At 43.3% G+C, this 27954-nt stretch overlaps 1 protein-coding gene across 1 annotated transcript in view; it reads left to right on the top strand.

Moving 5' to 3' along the window:
* The window catches only part of LOC311145963 (MAM domain-containing glycosylphosphatidylinositol anchor protein 2-like), a gene marked incomplete at its 3' end in the record, with an annotated part of 191280 nt that overhangs the window by 98526 nt on the left and 64800 nt on the right, over nt 1–27954 (top strand). Inside the window, exons 8-9 of the mRNA XM_084182369.1 lie at nt 194–487; nt 22664–22933. Coding sequence (XP_084038495.1) covers nt 194–487; nt 22664–22933 — 564 coding nt within the window. The remainder of the gene's footprint in view (nt 1–193; nt 488–22663; nt 22934–27954) is intronic.

The raw sequence follows: 27954 nt of genomic DNA, 5'->3' as shown, positions 1-27954 counted from the left end.
CAGGGTGTGCAGGTGTTAACGCTTGGTTGAAATAATACCTAGCACTCCTGTATCAGAGTTTGATAACCACTGCCACAAAGTAAAGTTACGTAGAGTAAAAATAACATAACGTAAAGTAACATCAGATAAATGAACATCACGTAAATGAACATCACGTAAAGTAACGTAAAGTTTCTCTCTCCTTCTCTCCCAGTCCCTCCGGAGTTAACGGTGCCACGGGGCAAGTCCCCCTTGGTGGTCCAGGAGGGTGACACGGTGGAGCTCCAGTGCCTGGTCTCGGGGAAGCCCAAGCCTATCATCCTCTGGTCGAGGGCCGACAAGGAGGTGCCCATGCCCGACGGCGGCCTTCAGACAGAGAGCTACGACGGCGCACTGCGCATTGTTAACGTGTCCCGTGAGATGACGGGAACCTACCGCTGCGCCACCAGCCAGTACAACGGCTTCAACGTCAAGCCCCGGGAAGCCCTGGTGGACCTCACTGTGCAGTGTGAGTATTCTGGATGTACAGTGTTTTTTACAGTACACTTCTGATAAATGCAATTGGTTTGAACCACGGTTTGTTACGTTGGTGCCGTGACCCGGATAGGTCTCTGTGAACCAGATGGAGCTCATCATGCAGTATGAGTAATGGATGGATGTACTGTGTTTTTGGACGACCGTCCACCCCTGATAATTACGGTTGGTTACATTGGTGCCGTGACCTGGATAGGTCACTGTTAGGAGGAAGGGGGTCAGGAAAGGTGGGTAAACTGTGCAAAATTCAAGATGATATATTTGAATTGTGACTTGCAATCCGATCGGCACTCATCAAGAGTCGACTATACACTGGAGTGCACATACGTTTTTAAGGGGTTTAAGTTAGATGTGTGGGGATCACTTATGTTGCCATGGTATTTAATGTTCTTAACATACTGTATAGTAACATGCTGCTGTAGATGAAGGAAAATATTAAGATCCAACACATCTTGCCTTGGCTAATCATTAAAGAGTCTGAATTACATTTCTCCAGGTGTATTGTAATCAATTCCCTATTGTATGTTCCATGTTCAAAGAAACGGTTCAACACGACTTTAACTCAGTCACTAAAAAAACGTTATGGAAAAGGGTTGCGTGTCAGTGTTAATGACCGTTAGCGGCCTACACTTTAGAGAAACGAGAGCCGCTTTTTGTAATCGCATAATCCATAACGTTTATTGACCTTGTTGAACATACAGTGGGGTCCATAATAATTGGCACCCTTGATAAAGATGAGCAACAAAGACTGTATAAAACGAATAGAAATACTGAGGTATATTGTATGCAAAAAAATTTAAACGTATATTATTTTATACTGATACAATTGCTCAGAGAAATAGATTTTGTTTAACAAATACTTTCTTTAAAGATAGCGGTCAAAATAATTGGCACCCCTGTTTTCAGTACTCCACCACCCTACCCTTGAGGATAACGACCCTGAGCCTTTTTCTAAAATGTTTTATCAAATTGGAGAACACATTGGGAGGCATCTTAGACCATTCCTCCATACAGAATCTTTCCAGATCCTTGATAGCCTTCGTCTGCGCTTATGGACAGCCCTCTTCAATTCAAACCACAGGTTTTCAATGGGGTTCAAGTCCGGAGACTGAGATGGCCATTGCAAAACGTTGATTTTGTGGTCAATTAACCCTTTCTTTGTGGATTTGAATGTGTGCTTGCTGTTATCGTCTTGCTGGAAGATCCACTTGTGGCCAAATATCCTGCTACTTGGTAAAGTCCATGATGCCATCGGCCACAGGACCAGTGGAAGTAAAATAGCCCCATAACTTCAAAGATGCACCACCATATTCTACAGTACGTATGAGGTTCTTTTCTGCATATGCTTCCGTTTTTCCACAAAAGAAATACCCGGGGTAATTTGTCCCAAGAGACCACTTTTTTTGGACAAGCTGTTTTCAAAACTGTTATGTTTACATTAATTCCGGGGATACACAACATCCTGAAATATATGTAGATATCTTTGTTAGATAGAATACTATTGACGGAGTGATGCTGAATGTAAAAAACGGCTCAACTTACCCCACTCTCCCCTACCAGGACATTTTAGCCAAAAACTTGGTTGCCTCAGCCAGGAGGCTGAAACTTGGCCGGCAAGTGGATCTTCCAGCAAGACAATCACCCCAAGCACTAAGCAAAATCCATTGACCACAAAATCAACATTTTGCAAATGCCAACTCAATCTCCAGACTTGAACCCCATTAAAAATCTGTGGTTTGAATTGAAGAGGGCAGTCCATAAGCGTAGCCGATGGATATCAAGGATCTGGAAAGATTCTCTATATATAATTTTCTAAGAAATTTGAGCATACAGTATAGTTAGGTATTTCTATTGATTTTATACAGTCATTTTTTGCTGATCTTTATCAAGGGTGTCAATCATTTACATTTACATTTACATTTATGTATAATGATGGACCCCACTGTACATGCAACCTGAGGAAATTAGCTGGTGACATGATGATGGAAGACACTGTTAGAGGAGGCCATAGAGCCTTCAAATGGCACCCTTTTCCTTATATAGTGCACTACTATGGTCAAAAGTAGTGCACTATATAGGGAATATGGTGCAATTAGGGACACAGACTATGAGAAACATCCATCTAATTAATAGTGTTTGTGTTCATCTTAATATTGGAGAGGAGGGAAGATACCTTGGGCTGTCTTATTGAAATGCAGAGTTGGTTGTCGCTCGGATTACTGCTTCTTTAACAGGCCTGTGAAAAATGTGTGATCTATGACCTTATATCCCACCCATCACCACAGACACATACAGTGGGGAGAACAAGTATTTGATACACTGCCGATTTTGCAGGTTTTCCTACTTACAAAGCATGTAGAGGTCTGTAATCTTTATCATAGGTACACTTCAACTGTGAGAGACGGATTCTAAAACAAAAATCCAGAAAATCACATTGTATGATTTTTAAGTAATTCATTTCAATTTTATTGCATGACATAAGTATTTGATCACCTACCAACCAGTAAGAATTCCGGCTCTCACAGACCCGTTAGTTTTTCTTTAAGAAGCCCTCCTGTTCTCCACTCATTACCTGTATTAACTGCACCTGTTTGAACTCGTTACCTGTATAAAAGACACCTGTCCACACACTCAATTAAACAGACTCCAACCTCTCCACAATGGCCTTGGTTTCTCAAATGACTGCCTCTCCTGGTTCACCAACTACTTCTTAGATAGAGTTCAATGTGTCAAATCGGAGGGCCTGTTGTCTGGACCTATGGCAGTCTCTATGGGGGTGCCACAGGGTTCAATTCTTGGGCCGACTCTTTTCTCTGTGTATATCAATGACGTCGCTCTTGCTGCTGGTGACTCTCAGATCCACCTCTACGCAGACGACACCATTTTGTATACATCTGGCCCTTCATTGGACACTGTGTTAACAAACCTCCAAACGAGCTTCAATTCCATACAACACTCCTTCAGTAGCCTCCAACTGCTCTTAAACACTAGCAAAACTAAATGCATGCTCTTCAACCGAACGCTGCTTGCACCCGCCCACCCGACTAGAATCACTACACTCAACGGGTCTGACCTAGAGTATGTGGACAACTACAAATATCTAGGTGTCTGGTTAGACTGTAAACTCTCCTTCCAGACTCACATTAAGAATCTCCAATCCAAAGTTAAATCTAGAATCGGTTTCCTATTTCGTAACAAAGCCTCCTTCACTCATGCTGCCAAACATGCCCTCGTAAAACTGACTATCCTACCGATCCTTGACTTCGGCGATGTCATTTACAAAATAGCCTCCAACACTCTACTCAGCAAATTGGATGTAGTCTATCACAGTGCCATCCGTTTTGTCTCCAAAGCCCCATATAATACCCACCACTGTGACCTGTACGCTCTTGTTGGCTGGTCCTCACTACATATTCGTCGCCAAACCCACTGGCTCCAGGCCATCTATAAATCACTGCTAGGCAAATCCCCGCCTTATCTTAGCTCATTGGTCACCATAGCAACACCCACCCGTAGTCTGCGCTCCAGCGGGTATATCTCACTGGTCATCCCCAAAGCCAACACCTCCTTTGGCCGCAATTCCTTCCAGTTCTCTGCTGCCAATGACTGGAACAAATTGCAAAAATCTCTGAAGCTGGAGACACTTATCTCCCTCACTAACTTTAAGCATCAGTTGTCAGAGCACCTTACCGATCACTGCACCTGTACACAGCCCATCTGAAATTAGCCCGCCCAACTACCTCATCCCTATATTGTTATTTATTTTGCTAATTTGTACCCCAGTATCTCTATTTGCACATCATCTCTTGCACATCTATCATTCCAGTGTTAATACTAATTGTAATTATTTTGCACTATAGCCTATTTTATTGCCTTACCTCCATAACTTGCTAAATTTGCACACACTGTATATATATGTATTTCTGTTGTATTATTATTATTTTTTGGCTTTGTTTTGTTTTACCCCATATGTAACTCTGTGTTGTTGTTTTTATCGCACTGCTTTGCTTTATCTTGGCCAGGTCGCAGTTGTAAATGAGAACTTGTTCTCAACTGGTTTACCTGGTTAAATAAAGGTGAAATAAAAAAAATAAAAAATAAAAATGGCCAAGACCAGAGAGCTGTGTAAGGACATCAGGGATAGAATTGTAGACCTGCACAAGGCTGGGATGGGCTACAGGACAATAGGCAAGCAGCTTGGTGAGAAGGCAACAACTGTTGGCGCAATTATTAGAAAATGGAAGAAGTTCAAGATGACGGTCAATCACCCTCGGTCTGGGGCACCATGCAAGATCTCACCTCGTGGGGCATCAATGATCATGAGGAAGGCGAGGGATCAGCCCAGAACTACACGGCAGGACCTGGTCAATGACCTGAAGGGAGCTGGGACCACAGTCTCAAAGAAAACCATTAGTAACACACTACACCGTCATGGATTAAAATCCTGCAGCGCACGCAAGGTCCCCCTGCTCAAGCCAGCGCATGTCCAGGCCCGTCTGAAGTTTGCCAATGACCATCTGGATGATCCAGAGGAGGAATGGGAGAAGGTAATGTGGTCTGATGAGACAAAAATATAGCTTTTTGGTCTAAACTCCACTCGCCGTGTTTGGAGGAAGAAGAAGGATGAGTACAACCCCAAGAACACCATCCCAACCGTGAAGCATGGAGGTGGAAACATCATTTTTGGGGATGCTTTTCTGCAAAGGGGACAGGACGACTGCACCGTATTGAGGGGAGGATGGATGGGGCCATGTATCGCGAGATCTTGGCCAACAATCTCCTTCCCTCAGTAAGAGCATTGAAGATGGGTCGTGGCTGGGTCTTCCAGCATGACAACGACCCGAAACACACAGCCAGGGCAACTAAGGAGTGGCTCCGTAAGAAGCATCTCAAGGTCCTGGAGTGGCCTAGCCAGTCTCCAGACCTGAACCCAATAGAAACCTTTGGAGGGAGCTGAAAGTCCGTATTGCCCAGCGACAGCCCCGAAACCTGAAGGATCTGGAGAAGGTCTGTATGGAGGAGTGGGCCAAAATCCCTGCTGCAGTGTGTGCAAACCTGGTCAAGACCTACAGGAAACGTATGATCTCTGTAATTGCAAACAAAGGTTTCTGTACCAAATACTAAGTTCTGCTTTTCTGATGTATCAAATACTTATGTCATGCAATAAAATGCAAATTAATTACTTAAAAATCATACAATGTGATTTTCTGGATTTTTGTTTTAGATTCCGTCTCTCACAGTTGAAGTGTACCTATGATAAAAATGACAGACCTCTACATGCTTTGTAAGTAGGAAAACCTGCAAAATCGGCAGTGTATCAAATACTTGTTCTCCCCACTGTATGCTGTACATGGACCGGGAGAAGTAGGCTAGGGGAAAGTGTTGGGTTGAAATCAAACCTTGCTCTGCTGTATCAGCGTTTGATAACCACTGCCACAAAGTAAAGTAACGTAAAGTGATGTTACTTTACGTGATGTTACTTTACGTGAAGTAACATCACATAAAGTAACTAGGAACATGGCTGAGGGATGATGAGCCATATGAAGGAACTGTGTGTGCATACGTGTATGTGAGTGTTGTGTGTGTGCATTTATGCGTGTGTGTGTGTGTGTGTGTGTGTGTGTGTGTGTGTGTGTGTGTGTGTGGCCTCAGCCTGGCCTCAGAGAGTCCCCGAGGCAACCTGGCTTCAGAGAGTCCCCGAGGCAAACTGGCCTCAGAATTGTCCCCGAGGCAACATGGCCTCAGAATTGTCCCCGAGGCAACCTGGCCTCAGAATTGTCCCCAAGGCAACCAGGCCTCAGAATTGTCCCCGAGGCAACCAGGCTTCAGAATTGTCCCTGAGGCAACCTGGCTTCAGAATTGTCCTTAGTGTGGCCCCAGCAGGACCGTTTGTGGAGTGTGGAGAAACACAGAAACAGACAAGAAGAAGGCTAGGGGAAAGGGTGGAGGAGGAGGAAGGAGGACTGGGCCCAGAGTGTCATACTGACCGACCAGAGAGCTGGGCCTATAGTAGGACCTACACTCTTAGAAAAAAGGGTTCCAAAATGGTTATTCGGCTGTCCCCATAGGATAACCATTTTTGGTTCCAGGCAGAACCCTTTTGGGCTCCTGGAACCAAAAATAGTTATTCAAAGGGTTCTCCTATGGGGACAGCCAAATAACCCTTTTAGCTTCTAGATAGCCAGGTACAATCAGAACTACAGGAGGACTGGGCCTATAGTAGGACCTAGCCAGGTACAATCAGAACTACAGGAGGACTGGGCCTATAGTAGGACCTAGCCAGGTACAATCATGACTACAGGAGGACTGGGCCTATAGTAGGACCTAGCCAGGTACAATCAGAGTACAGGAGGACTGGGCCTATAGTAGGACCTAGCCAGGTACAATCAGGACTACAGGAGGACTGGGCCTATAGTAGGACCTAGCCAGGTACAATCAGGACTACAGGAGGACTGGGCCTATAGTAGGACCTAGCCAGGTACAATCAGAACTACAGGAGGACTGGGCCTATAGTAGGACCTAGCCAGGTACAATCAGAACTACAGGAGGACTGGGCCTATAGTAGGACCTAGCCAGGTACAATCAGGACTACAGGAGGACTGGGCCTATAGTAGGACCTAGCCAGGTACAATCAGAGTACAGGAGGACTGGGCCTATAGTAGGACCTAGCCAGGTACAATCAGAACTACAGGAGGACTGGGCCTATAGTAGGACCTAGCCAGGTACAATCAGAACTACAGGAGGACTGGGCCTATAGTAGGACCTAGCCAGGTACAATCAGGACTACAGGAGGACTGGGCCTATAGTAGGACCTAGCCAGGTACAATCAGAGTACAGGAGGACTGGGCCTATAGTAGGACCTAGCCAGGTACAATCAGGACTACAGGAGGACTGGGCCTATAGTAGGACCTAGCCAGGTACAATCAGAACTACAGGAGGACTGGGCCTATAGTAGGACCTAGCCAGGTACAATCAGAACTACAGGAGGACTGGGCCTATAGTAGGACCTAGCCAGGTACAATCAGGACTACAGGAGGACTGGGCCTATAGTAGGACCTAGCCAGGTACAATCAGAGTACAGGAGGACTGGGCCTATAGTAGGACCTAGCCAGGTACAATCAGAACTACAGGAGGACTGGGCCTATAGTAGGACCTAGCCAGGTACAATCAGAACTACAGGAGGACTGGGCCTATAGTAGGACCTAGCCAGGTACAATCAGAACTACAGGAGGACTGGGCCTATAGTAGGACCTAGCCAGGTACAATCAGAACTACAGGAGGACTGGGCCTATAGTAGGACCTAGCCAGGTACAATCAGAACTACAGGAGGACTGGGCCTATAGTAGGACCTAGCCAGGTACAATCAGAACTACAGGAGGACTGGGCCTATAGTAGGACCTAGCCAGGTACAATCAGGACTATGGGGCCCGGTCAAAAGTAGTGTACTATATAGGAAATAGAGTGCTATTTAGGACACATCTCCAGCATCGGGATGCAGACGCCGCTTTGGTCGTGCGTCTTGTAGTATGAGCAGTGCTACGACATGATTTGGCAAGGACTACTGACAATAGCCAATGAGCACTCAGCATGTGAGAACAAACAATGATGGCGAAGAGGGAAGGCATCAACACGCACCGTGTGGACCGAGGTGATGGAAGACAGATCTGTGGAGCTGTGGAGAGAACACCGCTGCCTTTTCAATATTACCTGTGCGTCCTACAACGACAGGAACCAAAAAGATGGAATGAACTAGCCTCTGCCCTAAAGCAATGTATTAACATAGAATAGAAAGTCCATATTGCCCACGTCCCCAACCATTTCATATTCATCATTTGTAATGTTTCGCCACATGAGGAGTCGCTCTAGTAAACCAGCTCGCTCTTTACGTGTCGTCTATTCTTTTTCCTATGACGAGCGGGAAACGCAGGATCAACCAGGAAATCGTCGTGTAACGTCAGCACCCACGTCCTAGGGTTGAGGATGGGGACCGAATGAAAGATTTGGGACAAGGAAATCGGGAAATGTGAGCACGCCCAAGTTCTTCAGATTTTAGAAGCCGTGTAGTGCAGGGTTCTTCAATTCCGGTCCTGGAGGGCCGAAACACCTCTGTTTTTCATCCTCTCCTTCTAATCAGGGGCTAATTCAGACCTGGGACACCAGGTGAGTGCAATTAACTACCAGGTAGAAATGAAAAACAGAAGTGTTTCGGCCCTCCAGGACCGGAATTGAAGAACCCTGGTGTAGGGAATACTCAGCTATACCCTAGGTACAGTGTAACCATGAGTAATTACAATACTAAACTGCACAGGAATAATTACACAGTGACAAGAGCACAGTGGTATCAGGTGTGACCTAATGTGGCTTGCTGGATATCTCTACGGTCTCTATACAGGTCAGTTAGTGTTATTCAGTATGTTTGTTCTGTAAATCACGACACAGACAATACCCCCTCTACCTGAACCACAATACGACTGAATTGAATGTAACACTTACAGTATATATGCACTTACATCTCTATGGGCGATACTCTAGTCTACCAGATCCACAATGGCGCCACTCATAGTTGGAGTTTCACACTCGAGGGTGACTGTGAACATCATTACAGCTGCTCCTACTGCTCTGTGTGTGTGAGTGTGTGTATATGAGTGTGTGTGTGTGTGTGAGTGGATGTGTGTGTGAGTGACTCAGATGTTTGTTGTTGCTAGCCAGTTTAACAGCTCTCCACTCATTATGTAACTCCCATGCAGCCATGTCCTTGAGCACGGGGGCTAAGGTTAATTCACTATGAATACAGCACGCCATTGAATGTGATGTTCCACAGAAGTTGGCCTGCTAGCCGTGGGGTCTGTACATTCTGTAGGTTTGTGTGTACAACACGAGGATGTCCAATGTTCTACAGCAACCACTAACATTTACTTGTATTTGTAGGCCTATTTCTGCTCTTATAAAACCTCTTTCTGCTCTCTAATAAAAACCTATTTCTGCTCTCTAATAAAAACCTATTTCTGTGCTAATAAAACCAATTTTCTGCTCTAATAAAACCTATTTCTGCTCTGAAAAACCCATTTCTGCTCTTAAAACCTCTTTCTGCTCTCTAATAAAACATATTTCTGCTCTAATAAAACCTATTTCTGCTCTAATAAAACCTATTTCTGCTCTTATAAAACCTCTTTCTGCTCTCTAATAAAACCTCTTTCTGCTCTAATAAAACCTCTTTCTGCTCTAATTAAACCTATTTCTGCTCTAATTAAACCTCTTTCTGCTCTAATAAAACCTATTTCTGCTCTAATAAAACCTATTTCTGCTCTAATTAAACCTCTTTCTGCTCTCTAATAAAACCTATTTCTGCTCTTATAAAACCTCTTTCTGCTCTAATAAAACCTATTTCTGCTCTAATAAAACCTATTTCTGCTCTTAAAAAACCTATTTCTGCTCTAATAAAACCTATTTCTGCTCTAATAAAACCTATTTCTGCTCTTAAAAAACCTCTTTCTGCTCTAATAAAACCTATTTCTGCTCTAATAAAACCTCTTTCTGCTCTAATTAAACCTCTTTCTGCTCTCTAATAAAACCTATTTCTGCTCTAATAAAACATCTTTCTGCTCTAATTAAACCTCTTTATGCCCTCTAATTAAACCTATTTCTGCTCTCTAAATAAACCTCTTTGAAACACATTAACCTTGGCAGAGTGCATCCTGTTCTTCCCATGTCATGGACGTGATAAATGAGGACATTCATATTCAAGTATTGAGGAGTGGCTTTGTAGTGACTGGCAGTCCTATGTGAAAAATGACTATTCTTTATCAAAACGATATAGTATTTTTAATCTGTTTTGCCCATTATTAAAATAGTTCTCTACAGTGCATGTTTAACATATTCATGTACAGTAAGCTAAATGTGCTGATGCCATGTTGATTCGGTGCGCGTTCCAAATGGCACCAGGGCTCTGGTCAAAAGTAGTGAACTATATAGGGGAATAGGGTGTCATAGGGCTCTGGTCTAAAGTAGTGAACTATATAGGGGAATAGGGTGTCATAGGGCTCTGGTCTAAAGTAGTGAACTATATAGGGGAATAGGGTGTCATAGGGCTCTGGTCTAAAGTAGTGAACTATATAGGGGAATAGGGTGTCATAGGGCTCTGGTCTAAAGTAGTGAACTATATAGGGGAATAGGGTGTCATAGGGCTCTGGTCTAAAGTAGTGAACTATATAGGGGAACAGGGTGTCATAGGGCTCTGGTCTAAAGTAGTGAACTATATAGGGGAATAGGGTGTCATAGGGCTCTGGTCTAAAGTAGTGAACTATATAGGGGAATAGGGTGTCATAGGGCTCTGGTCTAAAGTAGTGAACTATATAGGGGAATAGGGTGTCATAGGGCTCTGGTCTAAAGTAGTGAACTATATAGGGGAATAGGGTGCCATTTGGAACTCATTCATAGTTTACCAATCTGGGTTTGTTGCTTTTTCATGTTTAATACTATCAATGATGTGTTCAAATGAGTCCCGGCACTCAGAAAATATAAACTCTCAGAGAACATGTCATCATAACTGGGACGTTTGAAAATGAGTGCCAAAATCCACAGCCGATCATTTCATTACTTAGCGGCAAAAAAAAGTCTCAATTATTAAATTAATTACTATTATTAAATTAATTATTTCATACCTGTGCAGCTGTGCAGAGCACCAATTACATTTATCTGAAGTTAAGAAGTATTCCATTTTAAAATGTAATGTGTGATATATACTGTGCTTGACAGATATCTATAAACCAACTGTTTGTGTCCCCCTTGGCCTCTGGTCTGGAGGCAACGATCACATCATTTCTGTCACGTTCAGTCTGTCGGTCGGTCGGTCAGTCTGACGCCAGTATACTACCTCATATAGCTCTTCTCTTCAGTGTGTCCTGTAGGGTAACGTCTTCAGTGTGTCCTGTAGGGTAACGTCTTCAGTGTGTCCTGTAGGGTAACGTCTTCAGTGTGTCCTGTTGGGTACCGTCTTCAGTGTGTCCTGTAGGGTAACGTCTTCAGTGTGTCCTGTAGGGTAACGTCTTCAGTGTGTCCTGTTGGGTACCGTCTTCAGTGTGTCCTGTAGGGTAACGTCTTCAGTGTGTCCTGTTGGCTAACGTCTTCAGTGTGTCCTGTTGGGTAACGTCTTCAGTGTGTCCTGTTGGGTAACGTCTTCAGTGTGTCCTGTTGGCTAACGTCTTCAGCAGCCAGCTCTAGGCTGTGTGTTGTTCCCTCCTCCCTAGAAGAGGCCTCCTGGGCTGTGTGTGTGTGTGTGTGTGCCTGCCTGCCTGCCTGTGTTTGCCTTCCTGTGTGTGTGTGTGTGTGTGTGTGTGTGCGTGTGCATGTGCGTGCGTGCGTGTGCGTGTGCCTGCCTGCCTGTGTATGTTTGCCTTCCTGCGGGTGTGTGCGCGTGTGTGTGTGTGTGTGTGTGTGTGTGTGTGCGCGGGTGCGTGTGTGTGTGCGCGGGTGCGTGCGTGTGCCTGCCTGCCTGTGTATGTTTGCCTTCCTGTGTGTGTGTGTGTGTGTGTGTGTGTGCGTGTGCATGTGCGTGCGTGTGCGTGCGTGTGCGTGTGCCTGCCTGCCTGCCTGTGTATGTTTGCCTTCCTGCGGGTGTGCCTGCCTGTGTGTCGGAGATGCCTGTTAGTGATGACTCATACGTGCAACATCTCTCCTAATGTGCATGTCATGCATCCTCCATTTCACAAACCCCTCCTCCTCCTGCAGAGATTGGGATTACAGGGAAGGGAACTAGGGCACGGAAGAGAGAAGGGTAGCTAGGAAGATAATCCCTAGCACAGGACTCATTACTTGCTGTAGGTCTGGGCACCAGTGTATGCCACTGGATAATGTGGATTTATATCTGTGACAGCTGAGCAGGCTCTTGCAGCAGAGGTAGCAGAGTTTGCAGGCGGGGGTGGGGGGGAATCAGCATTACTCTGTTATATTGGTAATGAAAATAGCGCTCTCTATCTTTCCCTCTTTCCCATCTCTTTCCATCTCTCTCTCTTCCGGCCCGCGTCACACTCTACCCAAAGTGAAGCCATTAAGGCCTGGGGGCCATCTGTTAAGGCAGCCCCTTGTATTTATCCCCAGCGTAAGTGCAAGTGTGTTTGAAAAATAATTTCCTCTGTCGTAACCATGTAATCTTTATTACCACTCTATTCTACATGTCAGGGCCACCGGAGACCAGCTAGTTCATGTATTTCAGCAAAGTGCTTTGACTTGCTTGTATGCTTAAGCTAGCGATGAACGGCATAGAGGCCATTGTGATGGCTGTTGTTGAAGACGTAATAAGACAAAGACCTGGGCTAACTTTGGAAACTTGGAAGAAGACCTCGGTTGACTCCACTGCAACTTCTCAGAAAGCCCCTGAAGGACCTACAGCTCACTTTAAAAGCCTACCTTAGTGAAACTATTGATATATAGTACTGTGTAGCTCTGATTTGGAGGCTTCAATTTAGTTCAATGCTACTGTACAATGTCCATCTGAAATATTTCAGGCTTTAGTTCACCAGAAACATCGGAAAGGCGGCAACCTTTTGAAAAAGCCAAAAGGGCAGAAACATCGAAAAGGTATCTAATGATAATAGCCGCAAGATTGATTTCTATGACATCACACTACATATACGCCACCATAAAGTTAACCATTGGTCGGTTTCTATCGAAGACCAGGTGTATAAGGAATCATTCACTGATTTGTACCTGACAAAAAACGGGGACCCGCACCCAATGTAGAGACCACAGCCCCACGCCCAGGTAATTGAATGCTCTCAGGTAATATAGTTGAACCCAGTTAACTCTCGTCTCGCCATAACAGTGTGGGTGCAGCAGCAGCCAGTCTGTCTTTTTTCACTGCAAGGGTTTAATCGAGTTTATTGGCCAGGCGTGTTTCAACAAAGTGCTGGATCAACAGGTGGGCTCCCGAGCTAGCCGGATCACAGAGGGCCTGGTTGGCTTTGTCGGAGGATCTCAACTTAATCAGACTGGGAGCTGGCCAAAGGGGGGGGACACTCCGCTGTCTGGAAAGTTCAATGCCCATACTTGTCACCTTTTCACCCACTTTAAGTTTTCGCGGGCAGTGGCAGTAACAGGGAAAGGGAAATGGCGTAATTTGCTCTGGAGCACTGGTCTGGTTCTTAAGTCAAGGACGTGCCACAGACTGGACAGAAACAGGCTGTTAGCACTGGGATTATTGTGCTTTGCAGACCCGGGTTTCCAGCGCACAATGACTGTGTTAGCCCACCGAGCCAAAGGCCAGTCATTGCAAAGAAATGTCTTACAATTGTACAGTTGTAAGACATTTCTGTTACAACCTCGGACAACATTTTCCCGGGATGTCCAATTCCTCATTCAACCTCTGGCGAAATCCCCTCACAATGATCTCAAACTGTGGTCCTAATACACAATGAAATTAAACACAGACTAACCCTTGCTAATCAGGAAACATTTGGGTATGTTGTGGTGGACTGTCATTACAATTGCTTCATGGGAACCTGGTAAAATTATGTTTGTAGTGTAGCTAGCCACTGAATGGCTCTGAATTCACTGTCAGCATGCAGTCAAAGCTATAACCACTTTTGGAGCTAACTAGCGCTCTCAAATCGTATCCAGATGTCGACAGCAGATGGGAGTTGTATTCATAACATTGCTAAGTTAGCTGGCTAACATACATTTTGAGAAAACAAGTTATATTAAGTGGCTAGCTAGCTAGTGTTAGCAACGTTTGGTGGTCAATGAGACTATCTAACCAGTTGAGCTAGCAAACAATGTAACAAAAGTATAATTTCAGATTCGAAAAATGCGTAATCAACAGACTGCATTTCTGGAATCACAGTAGCACGTACTCCTGGTGCACTGTTAAATTATTTAGCCATTTAAACATATATATTTTTTAAAGAAAACGCTCTGTTTTTGCCATAGCTCTCACTGGATTTCATGCGATTTAAAACGTGAGCTTGTCCGAGGAGTCGCTCAACGACAGTTGCTATCCATTGGGGCCGGGTTAAGCGAAGGGTCAATTGAAAGGGAACAGTTTCGAGATTATGGGAAAATTATTAGACCAAAGGTGAGGACACAACACATCACGTGACACAAGACTGAATCCAAACATTACCCTGTTCTATTGTCAACATGACAAGCTAAATTATAAAATACGATATCACAATGCAATTCAGGGAAACACGTCATAATTTTGGTGCGCATAGAAAGGAGTCATGAGTGCATTCAGGTATGTGTGCCGCGGCAAATTTTCTTTACGATAGGCAAACATAAACTCATTCTGTTCAGAACAGCCAAGGGTATGACACCATGTTATCTGGTAACTGTACATCAAACATAGTGATCATAAACGTTGACACTATATATGACATTAGTTTTATGATATGGAAATATTTGGCTTGCTTGTATGACATCAAAGCGGTATTTATTATAATACTCAATGTCTCATCTTTCAAAATACAGAGTCCTCAAAATTTACACCATTTGCCTCACTCAGAAAACAAAAAGTTACCCAATTAGCGGGAGGGATGGGGGAAACTTCTTGAAGCGCGAGGTGCTCAAGGTCAGAACCGTTGTTAGTCAAAACCAATGCAGCGCTGTGAAGCACAGAGCCTGAACTCTGAAGTCATGTACAGCATGTTACTGTACAGCCGCTGTGTTCCAATTTGGGCATTTATCAGTGGCCGAATCTGCCACTTTCAACCCGTATACAGGTACGAGTGTAAAGGGCTACAGCGTTGGTACAGTATCACGTTATCGGTAGGTAAAAAAGTTGGTTTGGAGTGTATGTTAAGATAAAAGTTGTCAGTCATATTGTGAGAATTGTATAATGACGGGTCTATACTTAATAAAAGCATAGGCTGTGTAGAGGCACAGTGCTACAGTAGTTTCCCCAAGATTCATAATGAAGTGACTCGAAATTCTGATGATTATTAATGCATGACACTGATGATTATTAATGCTGCTATTTAAAACATAATAAAGAGATAATTGCAGTCGTACTCTGACATTTCAAGACCCTCTGCATATCCCTCCCCTTCACACAAGTGCAAAGTCATTAAACATACAAAAAGAAAAACCCTCAACCAGCGAAGATCCATCTGCCTCTGAAAAGCCCCAATTATTGTTAGTTTAGGCATTTAATCTATAGCCCGCTATTTATTTATTCCCCCTGGTTATAAGATATTAAATGGGCTCTGAAGCATATTGATGTAAGCTGCTCTACCATAACATCATAGCCTCTTAAAAATGAGCGCTTGAAATGGGCACCAGTTGGGAGGCAAGAAGAAGTGGAGAGAAAGCATTATATCAAATGTAAATAATGATATCTATAAGATTAATGACAAATTCCTAGTCAAGCCCCTGACTATGAGGTGGAACATCCTAGTCAAGACCCTTTACTATGAGGTGATAATTTCTAGTCAAGCCACCTGTCTATGAGGTGATAAATCCTAGTTAAGCCCCCAGACTATGAGGTGATAAATCCTAGTCAAGTCCCCTGACTATGCGGTGATAAATCATAGTCAAGCCCCCTGACTATGAGGTGATAAATCCTAGTCAAGCCCCCTGACTATGAGGCGATGAATCCTAGTCAAGCCCCCTGACTATGAGGCGATGAATCCTAGTCAAGTCCCCTGACTATGCGGTGATAAATCATAGTCAAGCCCCCTGACTATGAGGCGATGAATCCTAGTCAAGCCCCCTGACTATGAGGCGATGAATCCTAGTCAAGCCCCCTGACTATGAGGCAATTAATCCTAGTCAAGCCCCCTGACTATGAGGTGATAAATCTTAGTCAAGCCCCCTGTCTGTAGCTAGGTTTCCATCCAACTCAAAACATTGACCAAGAAAAAAACATATAAAATAATGTATCTTTCGTCTTTGTGTGTCATAATGTTCCTTCAATTCGCAAGAGGCTAAACGTATCTCACCGGAGAAAGCATCCGAGCGAGCGAAACAGCGCCCCCTCTGTCTCTGTATGTGTAGGCCATCTATCTGATGCTGTCTGGCCAAAAAGAGGATGACATTGTTGCCGCCCGTAGCATTGAATGCAAGTTAAGCCAGCGAGCATTTGGCCTACCTTAATATAAAATAATTGCCAATCAGCGTTGAGCTAAACTGAGTGAGCTCAACTGTGAATGGTCCTGGCGCACCAAAGAAAAGAGTAAAGGGAAGCCGGTTTGGATTTGGCATCACTCCTATCAAATCGCATCGAGAACATACGTCATTGACAGAAACAACTTGAATTGTTGCATCTCGTTGGGTTGTTGTCCTCCGGTGGCTAGCTAGCGAGCTAAAATTGGCCCTTTCCTAAATTAGCCATGGATGGAGATAGGGATTTGGACTTGTGGTTTTACTTAATTCTCCGTACTGGCCAATGATTATAACGGCGATTCTGATCCAACCATTAATTCATACATTGTGCCCCTGGCCTGAGAGGATGGGAGTTAAATATGTAGCTAGATGTAGAAGGCTAATGTTAACTAGCTGGCTCATCGTTGCCCATGAAAGGAAGTTAGGCTAGAGAGCAAGCATAAAAGCATGTACTGTATGACAGAGTGATAGACCATTTCGTCAACATTAAAACCTCTTAAGGATCAAACCCTTTTTTTTCAATTTTCGCCTAAAATACATACCCAAATCTAACTGCCTGTAGCTCAGGACCTGAAGCAAGGATATGCATATTCTTGATACCATTTGAAAGGAAACACTTTGAAGTTTGTGGAAATGTGAAATTAATGTAGGAGAATATAACACATTAGATCTGGTAAAAGATAATAAATAAAAATATAATGTGTTTTAAATTTTTTGTTGTTCCATCATCTTTGAAATGCAAGAGAAAGGCCACAATATAATATTGCAGTTTAGGCGCAATTTAGTTTTTGCCACTAGATGGCAGCAGTGTGTGTGCAAAGTTTCAGATTGATCCAGTGAAGCATTGCAATACTGGTCTATTTTGTATGAAGTCTGCCCAAATGTGCCGAATTGGTCAATTGATACATTTTCAAGTACATAACTATAGAGAACATACAAAAATGATATGGTAATACAAAATGTAAATGTACACACTCCCAGGAATGTCATACATGATGGATCATTAGCTTATACACTAACTTTCACACATCTAGATGGCCGGGCGTTTTGGGTGTGGAGACAGAGACAGCAGGGGTTCAAACTGTAGAACCCAGTTCCTACATTTGAAAATAAAAATTGATTTTATCAAACAAAACGATGCTACATTTTATCTCTGAGACCCTTAGGATGACAAATCAGAGCAAGATTACTGAATGTAAGTACATTATTTACCTTCAGAGGTGAATGTACCAAACCAGTTGCCGTGATAATTTTTGTTGTTGTTGTGCACTCTCCTCAAACAATAGCATGGTATTTTTTCACTGTAATAGCTACTGTAAATTGGACAGTGCAGTTAGATTAACAAGAAGTTAAGCTTTCTGCCCATATAAGACATGTCTATGTCCTGGAATGTTTTCTGTTACTTACAACAGCCATGCTAATCACATTAGCGCACGTTAGCTCAACCGTCCCATATACGGGACACCAATCCCGTAGAGGTTAAAGAGAGGAGGATGGCATTGGCGTTTCCCTACAAGTAGGGTGAGTCAACATGACAGCCACATCATATTTAGCTTACATTGATTGGACTAAATAACTTTTGGTATCTTTTAGTTGTCACTGTATTAGACTAAGCATAGGAGATTTGATGATGTTGAACTGGTGCTGGAATAGTGGAGGCAGCTCCTGTTTTCTTTGTGATTTGCGGTAACTCTTCGTGGTTTTAAATCAATCGTAGGTTAGTGGTCCAAAAATGTCGGAAACATTAACTTACTTGACCATGCTGTTGGTCATGTAACTGTTTGTTACGTGCATTGTGGACTACACCGGACAGAGGTTGCTCCCCGGTTTTGTGATGAAACAAAGGTATGGTTGAATTTATTCTGCCACTGTGTCTTCTTATTGTCTCGGGCCTTTAGGCCTATATATCGCGGTGTCAAGGCATATGAACTAACAGGTTATAGAGTAAACAACGCAATTATCACAACACATAGGTTGTAATATGGCTTATTTTTTTCTGGCTTCCTCAGAATTTTACCCACGCACCGCTACTGCTCTATCGATAGGTTTGTCACAAAAACTGTTGCTTTGAATAGCAAATATGCCTACTCTGGTCTTGGCACATGCACGCTAGCCAACAACCGATACAGTGTGGGTAGGCTAGTCTACATGATGAGATTATTATGGATAAGAGCGATAATATTTGTATTTGTTAAATAGCAGTCATGCATCGATCATCATGTCACCAGAATAAGGCCCTCGATATTTATTGGAAAGGAGCATCAAGCTCATCACCGTGCACTTTCACCACCCTGTGAAGTTCATCAGTTAGTTCATCTGTAGCCTAATAAACTACATGGTTTCCCTTGTTGTAGTGGGAGGACCACACAAAATATCATCACGTGACTCCAAGTTTACTTCTATATGATGGTTATTATATAAATATTTGTGCATAAAGGTGTTTCCACTGCCATTTCTTGCATAATTAATTTTACCGACACAAACCGATCCCACCATGTCGAACAAACAAATTATCTGTTGGCATTTATAAAATTGTACCCAAAACTTCCTGTTTCCGTCACAGCTGTCGTTATTTTTATTTTTTTATACCGTATGACTTTGCTCGCATAACAACTGTGGATGGAAACGTGGTTTCTGAGGTGATAAATGTGGTCCTTGTGATCAGCGCTGGGAAACTGGAGGGTAATCTATGGAGGATGGCTATTCCTCTCTAAAGGCTTCTATGACCAAGGCTCTGTGTGTTTAATCCTGGCCTGTTCGTTAAGTATGGCATTAAAGCTGGCTCCCAGCCTAATTAGCGAAGCGCTAATTTATCCCCACCAGTATTCATTTATGAAAAAGAGAGAATACATTTGGAGAGAGGAAAAAAAAATAAAAAATGACGACACTGAAATTGTGAAAGTGCTATCATCAACCAGTCATGCAATGCCAGTAGACTGAGAAATCCCCAGTAGAGACAAACATGAAATGTGGCACGGATGGAGCTATTCACACTACAGCTTTGCTGCCATTTTCCACATTGAAAGAGATTGTCATCATGAATATTTTTTTCGAAAAACTCAGTCACAAGTACCATTGCATAGAAATAGAGTTAAAGACTGTTCAATTATAGTGTCAACAGTGCTTTTTGGGGTTCGCAGAATGGTTTTGTAGTGGCTTGCCGAAACATCCCAGGAACATTTTAGGCACTTGCATAAAACCTTACATGAACTTGCTCTTATAGGCTTGCATGTGTAAGAGCGTCTGCTAAATGACGTAAATGTAAATGTGTAGTTAAAATGAAACGACCCTGGTAACAACATCGCATAATAATGTTCAGTGGAACAATGGAACATTTTCTGTGAGTGTTTACGATACAATACAATGTACTTCATTGTCCATTTACATGGAAATTCATTTCGTGACATCAGCATACAAATACACAAACACAACACAGTATATTGCATGCAGTACGGAAAACTGGAAAGTACACAAGTCATAAATTAACATTTTCACATTCAAAGCATCTGCTGCCTACTGTCCCACTGTGTATAGTGCCTACATCTGTCCTATGTCCCACTGTTGAGCATCCTACATCTGTCCTATGTCCCACTGTTGAGCATCCTACATCTGTCCCATGTCCCACTGTTCAGCATCCTACATCTGTCCTATGTCCCACTGTTCAGCATCCTACATCTGTCCCATGTCCCACTGTTCAGCATCCAACATCTGTCCTATGTCCCACTGTTCAGCATCCTACATCTGTCCTATGTCCCACTGTTCAGCATCCTACATCTGTCCTATGTCCCACTGTTCAGCATTCTACATCTGTCCCATGTCCCACTGTTCAGCATTCTACATCTGTCCCATGTCCCACTGTTCAGCATCCTACATCTGTCCTATTGTAAAGGTACAATCTGTAATTTCAACAGCCTGATCCTGACACTGTTTGGTAAGCTGAGGGACGGGGCTGAGCTATGAATAGGACTGTGGGCCATAGGACAGATTTCAATGCTGAACAGTGGGCCATAGGACAGATGTAGTATGCTGAACAGTGGGACATAGGACAGATTTCGGATGCTGAACAGTGGGACATAGGACAGATGTAGGGTGCTGAACAGTGGGACATAGGACAGATGTAGGATGCTGAACAGTGGGACATAGGACAGATTTCGGATGCTGAACAGTGGGACATAGGACAGATTTCGGATGCTGAACAGTGGGACATAGGACAGCTGTAGGATGCTGAACAGTGGGCCATGGGACAGATGTAGGATGCTGAACAGTGGGACATGGGACAGATGTAGGATGCTGAACAGTGGGACATAGGACAGATTTCGGATGCTGAACAGTGGGCCATGGGACAGATGTAGGATGCTGAACAGTGGGACATAGGACAGATTTCGGATGCTGAACAGTGGGACATAGGACAGATTTCGGATGCTGAACAGTGGGACATAGGACAGCTGTAGGATGCTGAACAGTGGGCCATGGGACAGATGTAGGATGCTGAACAGTGGGACATGGGACAGATGTAGGATGCTGAACAGTGGGACATAGGACAGATTTCGGATGCTGAACAGTGGGCCATGGGACAGATGTAGGATGCTGAACAGTTCAGCATCCTACATCTGTCCCATGGCCCACTGTTCAGCATCCTACATCTGTCCCATGTCCCACTGTTCAGCATGGAACCCAAAATAGTTCTATTTAGTACCAAAAAAGGGCTTGTCAGAGGAGAGTATTTCACTACTTTACAATCAAAAGGGATTGCTGCTCCAAAATTCCAAGTGTATTGTATGTGACTAGAACGTTTGAAGTTAGTTCATTTGGGTGTAGTAATATTAGCTTGCAGACGGTTGCTTAAGTGGGGCTTGCCTCCAGCCTCGTTGCAGAAAGTGGGGGTTAGGTGCTAGCTAGCTGGGCTGTAGCATGCTAACAGGGTTCCTACCACTTCCACGGTTTTGCAATCTACTATGCTGTTGCTAAGCTGTAAACCAACCTCTTGGGTCACTGACCTTCGGGCTCTACAGACTACATTCTAGGTATCCATAAGATGAAGTATATTTGCAATTCTGGAGACATTTTCCTTTAAGTGTTTCTGAAGTATTATCTCGTATGGTGCTACTCAGAAATTCTGTGAATCATGCTCGTTTTTCTCAGAGCAGAAGACGGTCCCTACGGATTCACCCAGACATTCTGTGTATTCAAGCAGCAAGCTCAGTCGAGTTAATAGAGGACAGTTCCTCTGAGAGTTCTCAAAATTAGACATGAAACAGGAAAGGTATCTCAGAGGCCCTCAAAATATCTCCTACTAAAAAGCCTTGCATACAACAACAATACAACAACAATTCCAAGTGCTTTTGTGCAAAGCCAGGCAGTCAATGGTTGTTAAGCTGCAGACTAGAAGCTCTAGTATCCTAGACGTGTGACTTCTGAGTTCTCATGTTAGCCTGAAGCCTGTTTTGCCCACATGCTGTAGTCCGACTCCCGCGGCGTAACTGAGTTTGCCAGGTGTGCACCAAAGAGCGACAGGAACGTTTTAGCGCTGTGTTTAGATCACTTTCCACTGAAGTCGTAGCGGATAATTGATAAAGCCACGTCTAGTGGCATCTCATTACTGGTGCATTAGGGGTAATTACTGCGGTAGATAATCTAAAGGCTGGATAGCGAATAAGGGAACTTTTAAAGTCCTGTGAGTGGAGAACTTCTGGATGCAAATGAATGGATTATGTTTGGGTTGACATACGGAGCCAGGCTCAGATGTTGCTTGTATGGGAGGAGAGTTTTGCTGAACTCCAAATAGCCTGCTAGCCCCCCTATACCCCCGGACTCCCTAGGCACGCCTGTAGATCTCAGAGGAGTTGATAGGTGTAAACAATATGGGGAAGCAATTACCATATTGCTTGCACCTACCAAAATCTTCTCAGATATCCATAGGGGCTAGGGGTTATTCTAGGACAAGTTCACTGCTGCTCTGTGCCTGACTGATATGGGCTAGGGGCTAGCGATTGATTTGGGATTCAGCCTTTGCCTCCCTGCCTGCCTGACTGGCCTTCTGTCTTCCTCTCCATAGATCCGCCGGCGGTGGAGCCGCTGTTCACAGAGATCCGCCAGGGTTTGGGTCGTGCCTTCACCCTCAACTGCCGCATGCTGCGGGCCCACCCGTCCAAGGTGCTGAAATACGAGTGGAAGCTGGGCACCCGGCTGCTGACCGTGGGCCAGTTGGACCAGAGCGACGAGACGGACTACCACGTCAGAGCCCTCAACAGGGAGGGCTACGGGGAGTACACCTGTGAAGTGACCAACGAGGCCGGGGCGGGCGCCTGCAGGTTCTTAGTCACAGGTATGTACGACAGACGTTGTCGGCCGTTCCAGTTTCCGTACTTGCAATTGCACTTAGTATACACGTCCACTAGATCGCTTCATACTAAGTGGTCTGCTAGTGTTGATATTGGGACAGAGAAAAATCTACAAATACTGATCCATTTCTAATTCTCCTCTCCTCTATTGTCTCCATACATGTCCAATGTCTTACCTCCAAGGACAAACAGACGTTCGTACACTCTACTGTAATGTGTGTAATTCACTGCTTTTGGTTACAGTGCATTCGGAAAGTATTCAGACCCCTTTTTTCCCCTCATCAATCAACACACAATACCCCATAATGACAAAGCAAAAACTGCTTTTTTGATTTTTTTTGCAAATAAAAAAACGGAGAGATTACATTTACATAAGTATTCAGACCCTTTACTCAGTACTTTGTTGAAGCACCTTTGGCAGCGATTACAGCCTCGAGTCTTCTTGGGTATGACGGTACAAGCTTGGCACACCTTTATTTGGAGAGTTTCTCCCATTCTTCTGCAGATCCTCTCAAGCTCTGTCAGGTTGGATGGGGAGCGTCACTGCACAGCTATTTCAGGTCTCTCCAGAGATGTTCGATCGGGTTCAAGTCCGGGCTCTGACTGGGTGACTCAAGGACATTCAGAGACTTGTCCGGAAGCCATTCCTACGTTGTCTTGGCTGTGTGCTTAGGGTCATTGTCCTGTTGGAAGGTAAACCTTCGCCCCAGTCTGAGGTCCTGAGTGCTCTGGAGCAGGTTTTCATCAAGGATCTCGCTGTACTTTGCTCCTTTCATCTTTCCCTCGATCCTGACTAGTCTCCCAGTCCCTGCCACTGAAAAACATCCCCACAGCATGATGCTGCCACCACCATGCTTCACCATAGGGATGGTGCCAGGGTTCCTCCAGACGTGATGCTTGTCATTCAGGCCAACAAGTTCAATCTTGGTTTCATCAGACCAGAGAATCTTGTTTCTCATGGTCTGAGAGTCCTTTAGGTGCCTTTTGGCAAACTCCAAGGAGGCTGTCATGTGCCTTTTACTGAGGAGGGGCTTCCGTCTGAACACTCTACCATAAAGGCCTGATTGGTGGAGTGCTGCAGATATGGTTGTCCTTCTGGAAGGAACTCCCATCTCCACAGACGAACTCTGGAGCTCTGTCAAAGTCACCATCGGGTTCTTGGTCACCTCCCTGATCAAGACCCTTCTTATCCGAAGGCCAGCTCTAGGTTCCAAACTTCTTCCATTTAAGAATGAAGGAGGCCACTGTGTTCATGGGGATCTTCAATGCTGCAGACATTTTTTGGTACCCCTTCCCCAGATCTTTGCCTCGACACAATCCTGTCTCAGAGCTCTACTGACAATTCTTTCGACCTCTTTCTGGCATGCACTGTCAACTTTGGGACCTTTATATAGACAGGTGTGTGCCTTTCCAAATCATGTCCAATCAATTGAATTTACCACAGCTGGACTCCAATCAAGTTGTAGAAACATCTCAAGGATGATCAATGGAAACAGGATGCACCTAAGCTCAATTTCGAGTCTCATATCAAAGGGTCTGAATACTTATATATATTTTTATAAATGTGCAAACATTCATAGAAAACCTGTTTTCGCTTTGTCATTATGGGGTATTGTGTGTAGATTGATGAAGAAAACATGTATTTAATCAATTTTAGAATAAGGCTGTAACGTAACAAAATGTGGAAAATGTCAAGGGGCCTAAATTCTTTCTGAATGCACTTTATGTAGCAGTCAGACCTGTAAATAGTAACAAGCTGTGGCTAACCGAGAATTGTGCATCAATGGAGAGCTGTCCCTTCACCTTCCTCACTGCTCCTGCCCACCGCTCCTGAACACAACATATGCGTCCCAAATTACACCCTATTCCCTACTTAGTACCCTACTTTTGACCAAATTACACCCTATTCCCTACTTAGTACCCTACTTTTGACCAGGGCCCATAGGGAATAGGGTGCCATTTGGGACACATCCAACATATTGATTCGGTTCACGTTCACTTTCTGTGAGTGCTCTTGGTTGCAGCGAGACTCTCATTGTCCACACCCGGAGACAAGTAGAATCCACTCTGACTATTCTAAAGAAATGTATCCCATGGAGATGGCCTTGTCAGCCCTCACAAAAATACATTTATAAAAACCTAATAAGCTGCTTATCGGCGACACGACAAACTGTTGCTTGTTTTCGCTGCTAGCAGCAGTCATAAGCAAGGAAGTTTGCACAATGATTTATTGAAAAGATAGACGACAGGCTGATGATGCATTCATGAGAAGAATATCTGTTTGAACAGTGTTTTTGTATTAGTGTTCTTATTTTATTTTATTTTTATTATTTTTTATTTTTTTGTTGTCATTTATCAGACGCTCTTATCCAGAGCGATTTACATGAGCAATTAGGGTTAAGTGCCTTGCTCAAGGGCACATCGACAGATTTTTCACCTAGTCGGCTCGGGGATTAGAACCAGCGACCTTTCGGTTACTGGCACAACGCTCTTACCCACTAAGCTACCTGCCGCCCTCAGTGTTCTCAGTGTTTCGCTATTAGTGTTCTCAGTGTTTCGCTATTAGTGTTCTCAGTGTTTTGGTATTAGTGTTCTCAGTGTTTCGCTATTAGTGTTCTCAGTGTTTTGGTATTAGTGTTCTTAGCGCTCAGTGTTTTGGTATTAGTGTTCTCAGTGTTTTGGTATTAGTGTTCTCAGCGTTTTGGTATTAGTGTTCTCAGTGTTTCGCTATTAGTGTTCTCAGTGTTTTGGTATTAGTGTTCTTAGCGCTCAGTGTTTTGGTATTAGTGTTCTCAGTGTTTTGGTATTAGTGTTCTCAGTGTTTTGGTATTAGTGTTCTCAGTGTTTTGGTATTAGTGTTCTCAGTGTTTTGGTATTAGTGTTCTCAGTGTTTCGCTATTAGTGTTCTCAGTGTTTTGGTATTAGTGTTCTCAGTGTTTTGGTATTAGTGTTCTCAGTGTTTTGGTATTAGTGTTCTCAGTGTTTTGGTATTACTGTTCTTAGTGTTTTGGTATTAGTGTTCTCAGTGTTTCGCTATTAGTGTTCTCAGTGTTTTGGTATTAGTGTTCTCAGTGTTTTGGTATTAGTGTTCTCAGTGTTTTGGTATTAGTGTTCTCAGTGTTTCGCTATTAGTGTTCTCAGTGTTTTGGTATTAGTGTTCTCAGTGTTTTGGTATTAGTGTTCTCAGTGTTTTGGTATTAGTGTTCTCAGTGTTTTGGTATTAGTGTTCTCAGTGTTTTGGTATTAGTGTTCTCAGTGTTTTGGTATTAGTGTTCTCAGTGTTTTGGTATTAGTGTTCTCAGTGTTTTGGTATTAGTGTTCTTCAGTGTTTTGGTATTAGTGTTCTCAGTGTTTTGGTATTAGTGTTCTTAGCGCTCAGTGTTTTGGTATTAGTGTTCTCAGTGTTTTGGTATTAGTGTTCTCAGTGTTTTGGTATTAGTGTTCTCAGTGTTTTGGTATTAGTGTTCTCAGTGTTTTGGTATTAGTGTTCTTAGCGCTCAGTGTTTTGGTATTAGTGTTCTCAGTGTTTTGGTATTAGTGTTCTCAGTGTTTTGGTATTAGTGTTCTCAGTGTTTTGGTATTAGTGTTCTCCGTGTTTTGGTATTAGTGTTCTCAGTGTTTTGGTATTAGTGTTCTCAGTGTTTTGGTATTAGTGTTCTTAGCGCTCAGTGTTTTGGTATTAGTGTTCTCAGTGTTTTGGTATTAGTGTTCTTATCTCTCAGCGTTTTGGTATTAGTGTTCTCAGTGTTTTGGTATTAGTGTTCTCAGTGTTTTGGTATTAGTGTTCTCAGTGTTTTGGTATTAGTGTTCTTATCTCTCAGCGTTTTGGTATTAGTGTTCTCAGTGTTTTGGTATTAGTGTTCTTATCTCTCAGTGTTTTGGTATTAGTGTTCTCAGTGTTTTGGTATTAGTGTTCTTAGCGCTCAGTGTTTTGGTATTAGTGTTCTCAGTGTTTTGGTATTAGTGTTCTCAGTGTTTTGGTATTAGTGTCCTCAGTGTTTTGGTATTAGTGTTCTCAGTGATTTGGTATTAGTGTTCTCAGTGTTTTGGTATTAGTATTCTCAGTGTTTTGATATTAGTGTTCTTAGCACTCAGTGTTTTGGTATTAGTGTTCTCAGTGTTTTGGTATTAGTGTTCTCAGTGTTTTGGTATTAGTGTTCTCAGTGTTTTAGTATTAGTGTTCTTAGCGCTCAGTGTTTTGGTATTAGTGTTCTCAGTGTTTTGGAATTAGTGTTCTCAGTGTTTTGGTATTAGTGTTCTCAGTGTTTTGATATTAGTGTTCTTAGCGCTCAGTGTTTTGGTATTAGTGTTCTCAGTGTTTTGGTATTAGTGTTCTCAGTGTTTTGGTATTAGTGTTCTCAGTGTTTTGGTATTAGTGTTCTCAGTGTTTTGGTATTAGTGTTCTTAGCGCTCAGTGTTTTGGTATTAGTGTTCTCAGTGTTTTGGTATTAGTGTTCTCAGTGTTTTGGTATTAGTGTTCTCAGTGTTTTGGTATTAGTGTTCTCAGTGTTTTGGTAGTGTTCTTAGCGCTCAGTGTTTTGGTATTAGTGTTCTCAGTGTTTTGGTATTAGTGTTCTCAGTGTTTTGGTATTAGTGTTCTTAGCTCTCAGTGTTTTGGTATTAGTGTTCTTAGCTCTGAGTGTTTTGGTATTAGTGTTCTTAGCGCTCAGTGTTTTGGTATTAGTGTTCTCAGTGTTTTGGTATTAGTGTTCTTATCTCTCAGCGTTTTGGTATTAGTGTTCTCAGTGTTTTGGTATTAGTGTTCTCAGTGTTTTGGTATTAGTGTTCTCAGTGTTTTGGTATTAGTGTTCTTATCTCTCAGCGTTTTGGTATTAGTGTTCTCAGTGTTTTGGTATTAGTGTTCTTATCTCTCAGTGTTTTGGTATTAGTGTTCTTATCTCTCAGCGTTTTGGTATTAGTGTTCTCAGTGTTTTGGTATTAGTGTTCTTATCTCTCAGTGTTTTGGTATTAGTGTTCTCAGTGTTTTGGTATTAGTGTTCTTAGC

This window comes from Coregonus lavaretus (assembly GCF_964263955.1).
Source record: "Coregonus lavaretus genome assembly, chromosome: 18".
Lineage (NCBI taxonomy): Eukaryota > Metazoa > Chordata > Actinopteri > Salmoniformes > Salmonidae > Coregonus > Coregonus lavaretus.
This window is presented reverse-complemented; position numbering and strand designations above follow the sequence as displayed.